The sequence below is a fragment of the Mesoplodon bidens genome (genome assembly GCF_964165515.1).
Source record: "Mesoplodon bidens genome assembly, chromosome: 2".
In the NCBI taxonomy this organism is placed as follows: Eukaryota; Metazoa; Chordata; class Mammalia; order Artiodactyla; family Ziphiidae; genus Mesoplodon; species Mesoplodon bidens.
This window is the reverse complement of record NC_138177.1, coordinates 130,938,407-130,951,984: the sequence shown is the minus strand read 5'-3', so window position 1 is coordinate 130,951,984 and position 13,578 is coordinate 130,938,407. Positions and strand designations below refer to the sequence as shown.

The window sequence follows — 13,578 nt, the reverse complement described above, 5'->3', positions numbered from 1 at the left end:
TTTTGACATGTCCCCGTCATTCACTGAGCACTTCCTTTGCTTTTGACACAATACGCTGTTGCAGCTTATATTTTACTTTCTGTGCTTTAGCTCTTGAATCATCCATTTCATGGAGACTGAATGCTTGTTTTCCCCCAAATTCATATGTTGAAGCCCTAACCCCCAGTGTGGCTGGGGTCTCTATGGAAGTAATTACATTTAAAGGAAGTCATCAGGGTGGGGCCCTAATCTGATAGGATTATTGTCATTGAAGAAAAGACACCAGAGAGCTCTCTTTCTGCTGTGTGCCTCACCCCCAGCCCAACCCCAATGTGTGCAAGCACCAAGGAAAGGCCATGTGAGGGCATAGGGTGAAGGTGGCCATCTACAAGCCAGGAAGAGAGATCTCAGCAGAAACCAAATCAACTAGAACCTTGATCTTGGAATTCTAACTTCCAGAACTGTGAGAAAATTAAGTTTCTGTTGTCTATGATATTTTGTTATGGCAGTCCTAGATGACTTTTATAAAGCCTAGTTTCTTTTAGGGGAAAATACTATTAAGAAGCCAAGATCTGGGAACTAGATGTACTCATTGCCATTGAGATATCACTGCTGCCAGTTCCTCTTAGTAGGCAGAGCTAGAGAATATATGAGTGTATGTATGTGTGTACACACATATATTTACACCTATATCTGTGTGTCTATTGAAAGGAATGAGTTCACACTGATATATCAAATTGCAGTCTAACTCCGTAGAGTTCTTTCTAGTTTTCTCCCATTCCGTGTTTGTTACTTTTTTTTTTTTTCTGACAGTGAGAAACCTGGTGTTCATTGTTCTTAATATATTTACTTATTTGAACAATCCTCCTTTAAGTAAGCAATCTCCCATCACCACTGAAGATGACTGTGCCCTCCCGCATGCAGACACCCACCTCATCCAATATAAGCTCCATCCTTCTGTACTGGGCTGTTCCACTGGCCAGAAGGCTTCCTCACCTTTCCTGAGTTCTGACTCTCTGTGCTGGGTTTTCCTTCTGGGCAGATGTCCTCCTCACCTTGCTTGAGCTCTGAAACCTGTGGTATGAAATAAGATATTTTGTGTAAAATATGTGTAAGGGTACAGTAAGTGATATCTATTATTAGTGGTGTCGTGGCAGGCAGAATTTAGAAATGGCCCCCCAAGATTTCTAATCCATGGAACTGTGCATGTGACACGGTATCACATGTGTGATTGTTACATTACATGACAAAAGGGGATGTTTGCAGATATAATTAAGGTTACTACTCAGTTGACTTAGGGGTATCAAAAGGGAGATTATCCCGGTGAGCCATATCTCATCATACTAGCCCTTTAAAAGCAGAGCGTTTTCTCCAGCTGGTAGCAGAGGGAGAAGGCAGACGATCTGAAGCACAAGAAGGGTTTGATGCCCTGTTGCTGGGTCTGAAGATGCAGGGGGGCCACATACAAGGATTTTAGAGCAGTCTCTAGATGCTGAGTGTGGTCCCCAGCTGACAGCCAGTGAGAAAATGGGGACTTCAGTTCTACAATTGCAAGAAACTGAATTCTGCTAACTGCCTTAATGAGTGGAAGTGCATTCTTTCTTAGAGCCTCCAGATAAGAGCCCAGCCTGCCTAAGCCCTTGATTTTGGGCCTTGAGATACCCTAAGCAGAGAATGCATTTGAGCCTGCCGGAACTTTTGACCTACAGAACTGAGAGATAATAAATGGGGATTGTTTTAAGCAATTTAATTTGTGATAATTTGTTGCACAGCAATGGAAAACGAATACAGTATTACATCCGGGTGATATTGGAAAGAAAAAACATTTGTGTCAGAGAAAAGGAGATTGTGATTTCTGTAGGATTATTCTTTGGGAGACATGGTTATGTAAATCTATCTCCTGGGGATATCTATAAGCAAGAACTGCTTAAGGAGAACCTCTTACTGCTAGATATATAATATTCATTAATTTGAGGTATGTAAATATTTTCTTTTAAAGAAGAAGTGAGTTATGTATTAGGTTAGTGTAAAGAGTAATTGTTTTTTCTTTTTGAGCACTTTAAACATATTGGTTTATGTTCAGATTGTAAAATAATCTTAGAAAAAATACTGTATTGGAGTTGATAAAGGTAATATGTAGAAACAAATATTCAGGCACTTAACAAATATTCAAGGTCTGCTTTTTGCCAAATGTTGGAGACTTTTTTACGAACAAGGCCAGATACGTGCTATTTGCTATTAATAAGCCTATAATCTAATGAAGATACAGATATATAAGCAGTTAAAATACGAATGATAGGTGCTATAAGTGTTGCGATGGAAAAAGTAAAAAATGCTATGGGAGCAGAAAAGAAAGAGACCTACTCCACACCTGAGAGATTCAGAAAGGCTTCTTAGAGAAACTCATTTAAGCTGAAAACCAGGGAGAGAGAAATTAACCAGGGGAAGGGAGAGAAAGGGAGAAGTGAGGAATATTCATAGTGGTAGTAACAAGATATAGCAAGTCCTAAAAAAAAGAAAAAGCATGGCTAAGAGTTAGGGCATTGTGGCTTAGGCTTAGAGTTTGAGAGGGGTAGTGATTCAATATAAGGCTAGCACATTAAGTAGGACCAGATGATTGTAAGACATTTAAGGAAGTTTGGATTTTATTTTAAGGGAAATGAGGATCCATTGAAATATTTAAACAAGGGAGTGATGCTTTCAGATTTCTAGCTGTCAAAAAGTAAAATTATGTTGTTTTTGTTTTTATCTCCCAAACTTTGTTCTTACCCTGATCTCTGTCCTAAGGTTAGGAGGTCAGTGATGCAGTAAGCATTAGGATTGCGATGGAAATGAATAGTTCATAAGTTTTATTTTTGTATTGATGATACTTAAGATATAGTATTCATTGTGTTTGCTCTAAGGTCTGTCAACCTGGGTTTGAATCCCAGATTCGTTACATACTGTCTATACAAGTCCCTTTTCTAGGCCTCAATATCCTCGGCTTTAAAATCGATAATAACATCCAACTTTAAATCCATATCATGGGTTTGTTAGGGTTAAACAAGGTTATTTCAATAAAGGGCCTGAGATAAAGTAAACATTCAATAAATTATTATACTGCTAATAAAAAAGCTGAAAGTTTACTAATTTTTTTTTTTAAGCCAAGTCAAAATGTTCCCCTGGCAAAGAGTAGGTATTCAAAAGAACTTTCCAGCAAAACAGCTGTATTGAAAGCTGTTAAAAATTTAGCCAAGTTAAAATGGACACCACAGTTACTCAGCCAGTACCACGAAATGTATCATATGATGGGCCTTGTGTTGGGCCCCAAACAGTATTATCTGGTGTGTAACATTCAAATGCAGTTCTGAGCAAGCAATAGCTTGTATAGGTGTGGAGCCCGGGAGAGAAATTTGAGGTGGAGATAAAAATTTGGAGATCACTGGCATAAAGATGGGACTTAAGTGATCTCAGTAGATGCAGAAAAAGCATTTGATAACATTTAACACAGATTCATAATAAAAACTCATAGCAAACAGGAATAGAATACAAATTCCTCAAACTTAAAGATTATCTAGAGAAACCAAAAGCAATCATGTTCAATGGTGAAATACTGAAAAATTTCCCTTTGAGATTAAGAGCAATACCAGAATCACTTCTATTCAAGATTGTACTGGAAATTATGACTAGAATAATATGGCTAACTCCAGCTGACTAAAAACTGATAAGTGAAAGAAAAAATTTAAAAACTTTTGGAAGACAAACTATCGTATGACCTTGGGTAGGAAAAGATTTCTTAAGGTGCAAAAAACAGAAATTCTAAAGGAAAAAGCTGATACATTTGGCTTCATTAAATGAAAAACTTCTCTCTACCAAAAGTACCCACAAATAAAATGACAGACCACTTACTAGGGGAATATATATATAATATGCTTCCCAACAAGGAATTAGTATCCAAAATATTTAAAAAAATTTCTACATGTCAAAAAAAGAAAATAGAAACACAATAAAAAAATGGGCAATAAAGATAAGTAAATGTTTATCAGAAGAGGAAATAAACAAATGGTAAACAAGTATGAAAAATACCTGTATCAGAGTTCTTCTGAGAAACATTATATATAAGATTTATATTAATATGTATTTATATTATATACATACATAGATAAATTGATTGATTGATTGTGAGGGCTGGCTAGTCTAAAATCTGTGAGGTATACCAGCAGACTAGAAACTCAGGCAGGTGTTGATGCTACAGTCTTGAGGCAGGGTTTCTTCTCCAGAATACCTCAGTTTTTCTCTTAAGCTCTTCAGCTGATTAGATGGGGCCCACCTGCATTATCCAAGGTGATCTCCTTCACTTAGAGTAAACTGATTGTAGATATTAACCATATCTATAAAATACCTTTGCAGCAACACGTAGATTATTTAATAACTGGATTCTGTAGCCAAGTTCACACACAAAAGTAACCATCACAATGCCCTGCCTTATTAATCAAGGGAATGCAAATCAAGAGCACAAGGAGGTATGACTTTATATCCACTAAATTGACAAAATTTAAGTGTCTGATGAGACCAAGCATTGTAAGGACTCTCATATACCATCGATGGGAATGTAAACTGTAACAATCTTTCTGATAAAGAAGCTGGCACTTTCTTGTAAAGACAATCATTTGCATGTGTATAGCCCAGGAATTTCCCACTTTCAGAAACTTTTGCACAGGAACACCAGGAGATATGTAAAATTGACAAGAAGGTGACAGTAGTTTAATAGCAAACAGTAGCAAAATAGCAACAACCTGGAAACAAATCAAATATTCATTGATAGAAAAATAGATATGTAAACCATACCAAAATCACAGAATGGAATGTTAAACCGTAGTGAATAAATGAACAGTAGCCATGTGGATCATGAGTGAATTTTTGAAACATACTACTGAGTATAAAAAGCAAGGCAAAGAAGATTAAAAATAGCATAATACCATTTTTATAAAGCTCAGAAACCAAAACAACGTATTATTTGGGGATACAAACCTGCCTGAGGACTCCAGCTATGGGGGATGGGCTAGTGCAGGAAGGCATAGTTGGATGGGACACTGTTGCCAATGTCCTAGTCTTTAAGTTTGGTGTTGAGCTCCTGGGTGCTTATTTCATTATTATGCCTCATAATATATGTTACAGATAATCCTTTTGTACTATCAAATCACTTAAAATTCTAAAAGAACATAAATAAAAATATTTTTTTTCATTCCAAAAAAGTGGAATTTAAAAGCAAAGTGCTTTAATCTATGAAAGCCCTTTTTAGAACATAAGTCTGCAAAGGGCTTAGAAGACAATGTGATTCAAGTTTAAAACTAAGGCTGGGTTTCATTCAGGACGAAGTTCACACCAGCTAGAACAATGGTTGTTTGACTTTTGGGGGGTTATTAACAGACTGCTTTGAGTTGAAAACTATTAAACCTCTCCCCAGAAAACATTTCATATGTGGAAAACTTTTCATTTAATTCCCGGGGGTGATGGTGAATTGGGTCTGGAAATAGGTTACTAAAGCTATCTAACAATTACCAATTTCGATGAGCTCATCTTACTGTAAGAAATGTGTAACTGATATTGCTAGTCAGAGGACAAAGTATTTGCATCAAAGGTGCAACTTCGTTCCTTAAAGTTAGCTTGTAAGTTAATAGAAGTGTCATAAAACTAGATTAGAACAGGGAGACATAATTTTAGTCCTTTTGGTTTTGTGTGGTGTGGAGCACAGTAGAATTTTGGCAAATGGTTGTTAGGACTCTCTTTCAGGTTTTAAGTTTTTAATTTGGCCAACTTGCCGAGGCTCAAGTTGAGGGGTGACCCACTTTTGCCTGGGTCAAGGCAACCAGGGCATGGAGAAAAATAATTGTTTTTTTCTTTGCAGGAAGCTTTGTAAAGTTTCCCAGTTGGCAAAATCTGTATTCCACGTCTGATACATAGGAAAGCTATGATTAGAAATATGGGTGTTTTAAAAATAAAATTTCCAACTTGCAAAATGCATCTTTGAAAACTTAGGTGGTTCTGTTAGCTAAATGAGTAATATAACATGTCAATTGTTTACGGAGACTTGATCAAGTGAAGAGCAGTATCATGTTTTCTTTATCCGGCATTTGACAGCTGTTAACTAGTGAAATGAGAGATTAAAGTGTGTACAACTAAAAGCACACACTGGATCCTTTCAAACAAAACTGTCACCTTCTATATAAAGTATAATATTAAATTAGCTGATTGGCAAAATATATATGTTATGCTGCTGAGAGAGTTATGTTTACTTAACGAGCAATATACTGTTGTTTAAGTTCAAGAAAATATTGAAGCTTACAAGACAAAAAATTACCATAGCAGTAATATATAAACTAATCTGTATGTTGATCATATTACTGTGTAATTCATCAAACAATATTTTACACAATTGTTAAGTATATATATTTTAAAACATTTCTAATATTGACTTACTGATAAAGAATACTAAACTATCACCTTTACCTTTCTTATCTTTCTTATATCAAAGATGATTGTCTTTTTTTCACCCAGCATTATTTTTATACTTTGCCTATTATATCAGTCTCCCCCACTCCCTTACGTTGGATTAAAAGAGAAAGTGTTTCTCAACTTGTAACTGTTCTCTTATTTATTTTCCATTTCCATATGATCACTTATTTGGACATTGTGGTGTTGGTTTTATAACTAACTGTGGTAGCATACTATTTCAGTTAATCTTGGAAGAAATAAGACAGTATAGCATAGAGGTTAAGAGTGTTGTCCCTGGAACCAAGACAATTGGTGAATCTATACTCAGCAAATTACTGAGTGTAAGCTTTGGCAAGTTACTTGAATTTGCTGTGCTCTGGTTTCCTGATTTTTTAATGAAAGGAGTAAGTTCAGTGTTCTGGTACCTAGTAAAAACTAAATGAATGTTAACTATAAAAATATCAGTAATAAGAATTATTATTATATTACTGAATTAATTAGTTTAGTTTGCAAACTTAACATCCTAGCACTTATGTCTGTTTAGTGTATTCATTTGTAATATAGAACAGGTTGGCTGTACCATTCTCTAATCTGGGGTCCAAATGTCTACTTATGTGATAGTTCAATTTCTTTAAAAAATAATAACTACATCAGTTGTATATTATGAGTAAAATTTTCAAGGCTTAATATCAAGTCAATGACAAAATAAATTATATTCACTTTAATGTTTATGTGAGTGCCTAGTATACTCAAAGCAATATATATAATACACAAATAAATAAAATATAGTTCTTGTACTCAAGTGTTGTCAGTTTAACAGAAAGGATTGGAGAAATACAGAGGAAATATACTGTATTTTCCCAGGTGGATGGAAGTTATGATATCACAATTTAAAAGTTCAGACTGGATTAGTAATAGAAACTGAACAAACAAGAAAGCCAGTTTAAACATGTTGGGGAGCCAAGGGGAAATAAATTGGACTACATACCATACCTTGGTGGTTATTACTTGTTTTCATACCCAGGGATCTCTAAATTAGGTTTTAATTTATATTTATTTCTCCTACATGCTGGTATTACCATCTGCAGGTGTAAAACTTGTTAAAAACTCAGTATGTAGGACACAAGTAGAAACATTTAATATTATTTGTGTAAGAGAGGCATAAATAAAGTATGACCATTGTTAGCATAGAGGTGGGAGAGGTGATGTTCTGTGGAAAAGAATTGGAAAAATCTTCATGGAAGGACATTTGAGCTGGGATTTCAAAGGAAGCATGTGATTCTAGATGAAGTTTGGGAGCTGTAGTGGTATGTTTGCCCCATGCTAGATCAAGGTATCAGAGTAATTCAGAATGAGGATTGTGCATGGTATACTCACGAGAGAATGAGTGTCCATCTGAGCAGGAATATGGGCATGTGTAGGGATATATTGGGAGATGTATTTGCAGAGGTAGGTTGGTGCCATATCTGGTGGGCCTGAATGCCTTTAATTTAAATAAGTGATGGAGATCCATGGAAGATTTTTTTACATGGGGGATGGTGATGGTAATGGTGGTCGGCTGCTACAGCTGGATCATCCACTAACTGTATTCGTGTGTTTATTGACTTCATGTTTTGTCTCTTTCAGGAAGTTCATGATTTATTACAAGACTATGAGTTAAAGTATTGTTATGTGGACAGAAATAAGCGAACAGGTAAGATTTCTGTTCTAATTCTAATTTTAATTCTGCAGGTTGTCGTTATAGAGCAAAAAAGCTAAGTGTCTTTTTATTCTTAAGCTAATCTCTGAAATTCTTAAGCATTAAATTATATACATGTTACTTAATTTATTTTCTGAAGGTAATATTATTGTGTCTCTCAGAGACAACATCACACATACTAACATTAACATTTTAGGGGTCCCAGAAGGAGAAGAGAGAAAGAGGCAGAGAACATATTTGAAGACACAATAGCTGAAAACCTTCCCTAACCTGGGGAAGGAAACAAACATCCAGGTACAGGAAGCACACAGTCCCAAACAGGATCAACTCAAAGAGGACTACACCAAGACACTTTGTAATTAAAATGACAAAAGTTAAAGAGAATATAAAAAGCAAGGGAAAAACAACAAGTTACATAGAAGGGAACCCCCATAAGGCTTTCAGCTGACTTTTCAGCAGAAACTCTGAAGGCAAGAAGGGAGTGGCATGATATATTTAAAGTAGTGAAAAACCTACAACCAAGAATACTCAGTAAGGCTTTCATTCAGATTTGATGGAGAGATCGAAAGTTTTACACACAAAAAGCTAAAAGAGCTCAGCACCACTGAATCAGTTTTACAAGAAATGTTAAAGGGACTTCTTTAATAAAGCAAAAAAGAAAAGGCACAACTAAAAATACGAAAATTGCAAAAGGAGAAAGCTCATTGGTAAAGGCAAATATACAGTACAGATAGTAAATCAACCACATACAAAACTAATAGGAAGGTTAAAAGACAAAAGTAGTAAAATCATTTATATCTGAAATGTGTAGTTAAGGGACACACAAAACCAAAAGATGTAAAATGTGATGTCAATAACAGTAAATGGGGGGGGAGGGGAGTAAAATGCAGGGTTTTTAAAATGTATTTGAAACTAAGAAAACAGCAAATTAAAATAATAATATAGAGATTTATACATAAAAACCTCATGGTAACCACAAACCGAAATTCTGTAATAGATATACACAAAAGAAAGAGAAAGAAACCTAAACATAACACTAAAGATAATCATCAAATCACAAGGGAAGAGAACAAAAGAAGAAAGGAACAAAAAAGTTACTACAAAAACAATCCCCAAACAATTAACAAAATGGCAATAAGTACATACCTATCAATAATTACTTTAAATGTAAATGGACTAAATGCTCCAAAAGCCCACAACCAGATGGCTTCACAGGCGAATTCTACCAGACATTTAGAGAAGAGCTAACACCTATACTTCTCAAACTCTTCCAAAATATAGCAGGGAGAGGAACACTCCCAAATTCATTCTATGAGGCCACCATCACCCTGATACCAAAACCAGACAGAGATGTCACAAAGAAAGAAAACTACAGGCCAATATCACTGATGAACATAGATGCAAAAATCCTCAACAAAATACTAGCAAACAGAATCCAACAGCACATTAAAAGGATCATACACCATGATCAAGTGGGGTTTATTCCAGGAATGCAAGGATTCTTCAGTATATGCAAATCAATCAACGTGATACACCATATTAACAAATTGAAGGAGAAAAACCATATGATCATCTCAATAGACACAGAGAAAGCTTTCGACACAATTCAACACCCATTTATGATAAAAACCCTGCAGAAAGTAGGCATAGAGGGAACTTTCCTCAACATAATAAAGGCCATATACGACAAACCCACAACCAACATCGTCCTCAATGTTGAAAAACTGAAACCATTTCCACTAAGATCAGGAACAAGACAAGGTTGCCCACTCTCACGACTCTTATTCAACATAGTTTTGGAAGTTTTAGCCATCAGAGAAGAAAAGGAAATAAAAGGAATCCAAATCGGAAAAGAAGAAGTAAAGCTGTCATTGTTTGCAGATGACATGATACTATACATAGAGAATCCTAAAGATGCTACCAGAAAACTACTAGAGCTAATCAATGAATTTGGTAAAGTAGCAGGATACAAAATTAATGCACAGAAATCCCTGGCGTTCCTGTACACTAATGATGAAAAATCTGAAAGTGAAATCAAGAAAACACTCCCATTTACCATTGCAACAAAAAGAATAAAATATCTAGGAATAAACCTACCTAAGGAGACAAAAGACCTGTATACAGAAAATTATAAGATACTGATGAAAGAAATTAAAGATGATACAAATAGATGGAGAGATATACCATGTTCTTGGATTGGAAGACTCAACATTGTGAAAATGACTCTACCCAAAGCAATCTACAGATTCAATGCAATCCCTATCAAACTACCACTGGCATTTTTCACAGAACTAGAACAAAAAATTTCACAATTTGTATGGAAAAACAAAAGACCCCGAATAGCCAAAGCAATCTTGAGAACGAGAAATGGAGCTGGAGGAATCAGGCTCCCTGACTTCAGACTATACTACAAAGCTACAGTAATCAAGACAGTATGGTACTGGCACACAAACAGAAAGACAGATCAATGGAACAGGATAGAAAGCCCAGAGATGAACCCATGCACATATGGTCACCTTATCTTTGATAAAGGAAGCAGGAATGTACAGTGGAGAAAGGACAGCCTCTTCAATAAGTGGTGCTGGGAAAACTGGACAAGGACATGTAAAAGTATGAGATTAGATCATTCCCTAACACCACACACAAAAATAAGCTCAAACTGGATTAAAGACCTAAATGTAAGGCCAGAAACTGTCAAACTCTGAGAGGAAAACATAGGCAGAACACTATGACATAAATCACAGCAAGATTCTTTTTGACCCACCTGCTAGAGAAATGGAAATAAAGACAAAAATAAACAAATGGGACCTAATGAAACTTCAAAGCTTTTGCACAGCAAAGGAAACCATAAACAAGACCAAAAGACAACCCTCAGAATGGGAGAAAATATTTGCCAATGAAGCAACTGACAAAGGATTAATCTCCAGAATTTATAAGCAGCTCATGTAGCTCAATAACAAACCAACAACCCAATCCAAAAATGGGCAGAAGACCTAAATAGACACTTCTCCACAGAAGATATACAGACTGCCAACAAACACATGAAAGAATGCTCAACATCCTTACTCATTAGAGAAATGCAAATCAAAACTACAATGAGATATCATCTCACACCAGTCAGAATGGCCATCATCAAAAAATCTAGAAACAATAAATGCTGGAGAGGGTATGGAAAAAAGGGAACACTCTTGCACTGCTGGTGGGAATGTGAATTGGTACAGCCACTATGGAGAACAGTACGGAGGTTCCTTAAAAAACTACAAATAGAACTACCATATGACCCAGCAATCCCACTACTGGGCATATACCCTGAGAAAACCATAATTCAAAAAGAGTCATGTACCAAAATGTTCATTGCAGCCCTATTTACAGTAGCCCGCAGATGGAAACAACCTAAGTGTCCATCATCGGATGAATGGATAAAGAAGATGTGGCACATATATACAATGGAATATTACTCAGCCATAAAAAGAAACGAAATTGAGCTATTTGTAATGAGGTGGATAGACCTAGAGTCATACAGAGTGAAGTAAGTCAGAAAGAGAAAGACAAATACCATATGCTAACACGTATATATGGAATTTAAGAAGAAAAAACATTTCATGAAGAACCTAGGGGTAAGACAGGAATAAAGACACAGACCTACTAGAGAATGGACTTGAGGATATGGGGAGGGGGAAGGGTAAGCTGTGACAAAGCGAAAGAGAGGCATGGACATATATACACTACCAAACGTAAGGTAGATAGCTAGTGGGAAGCAGCTGCATAGCACAGGGAGATCAGCCTGGTGCTTTGTGACCGCCTGGAGGGGTGGGATAGGGAGGGTGGGAGGGAGATGCTAGAGGGAGGGGATATGGGAACATATGTATATGTATAACTGATTCACTTTGTTATAAAGCAGAAACTAACACACCATTGTTAAGCAATTATACTCCAATAAAGATGTAAAAAAAATAATTACTTTAAATGTAAATGGACTTAATGCTCCAATCAAAAGACATAGAACGTGTGAATGGATACAAAAGCAAGAACTATACATATGCTGCCTACAAGAGACTCACTTCAGTTCTAAAGATACACACAGACTTAAAGTGAGGGAATGGAAAAAGGTATTCCATGTAAATGGAAATCAAAAAACAGCTGGAGTAGCAATGCTTATATCAGACAAAGTAGACTTTAAGTCAAAGACTGTAACAAGAGACAAAGAAGGATATTACATAATGATCAAGAGATAAATCCAAGAAGAAAATACAGCAATAATAAAGCGAATATTAACAGACATAAAGGGAGAAATTGACAGTAACACAATAGTACTAGGGGACTTTAACCCCTCACATTGTTGGACAGATCATCCAGACAGAAAATCAATAAGGAAACACTGGTCTTAAACAACACATTAGACAAAATGGACTTAATAGATATATATATATATATATATATAGAACATTCCATCCCCAAACAGCAAAATACACATTCTTTTCAAGTGCACATGGAACATGCTCCAGGACAGATCACATGCTAGGCCAAAAATAAGTCTCAGTAAATTTAAGAAAACTGAAATCATATCAAGCATCTTTTCCAACCACAACACTATGAGACTAGAAATCAACTGCAAGAAAAAAATTGAAAAAAACCTAAACACACATGTGGAGGCTAAACAAAATGCTGCTAAACAACCATTGTATCATTGAAATAAAAAAAGAAATTAAAAAACTCCTGAAGACAAATGAAAACACAATGATCCAAATCTATGGGATGCTGCAAAAGCAATTCTAAGGAAAGTTTACTGAGATGCAAGCCTACTTCAAGGAGAAAGAAAACTCTTGAACAACCTAAGCTTACACCTAAATGAACTAGAAAAAGAACAAACAAAGCCTAGAGTTAGCACAAGGAGAGAAATTATAAAGATCAGAACAGAAATAAATGAAGTAGACTAGGAAAACAATAGAAATGATCAATGAAACTAAGAGCTGTTTCTTTGAAAAGGTAAACAAAATTGATAAACCTTTAGCCAGATTCATCAAGAAAAAAAAGCGAGAGGGCCCAGATCAATAAAATCAGAAATGGCAAAGAAGTTACAACTAACACCACAGAAATAATAAAGGATCATAAGAGATTACTATGAACAACTATATGCCAATAAAATGGACAACCTAGAAGAAATGGACAAATTCCTAGAAATGCACAGTCTCCCAAGGCTGAACCAGGAAGAAATAGAAAATATGAACAGACCAATTACCAGAGCATTGAAATTGAGTCAGTAACAAAAAACTCGCAGCAAACAAAAGTCCAGCACCAGATGTGTTCACAGGTGAATTCTACTAAACATTTAGAGAAGAGTTAACACCTGTCCTCTCAAACTATTCTAAAAAATTGCACAGGAAGGAATACTTCTGAACTCATTCTACAAGGCCAGCATCACCCTG

General features: G+C 35.8%; 1 protein-coding gene across 4 annotated transcripts in view; it reads left to right on the top strand.

The window, feature by feature from the left end:
* RAVER2 (ribonucleoprotein, PTB binding 2) overlaps positions 1-13,578 on the top strand; it is a 115,057-nt gene that overhangs the window by 12,349 nt on the left and 89,130 nt on the right. For all 4 annotated transcript variants that reach the window (XM_081225220.1, XM_081225221.1, XM_081225219.1 and 1 more), the window contains exon 2: positions 8,080-8,146. In XM_081225220.1, coding sequence (XP_081081346.1) covers positions 8,080-8,146 — 67 coding nt within the window. The remainder of the gene's footprint in view (positions 1-8,079; positions 8,147-13,578) is intronic.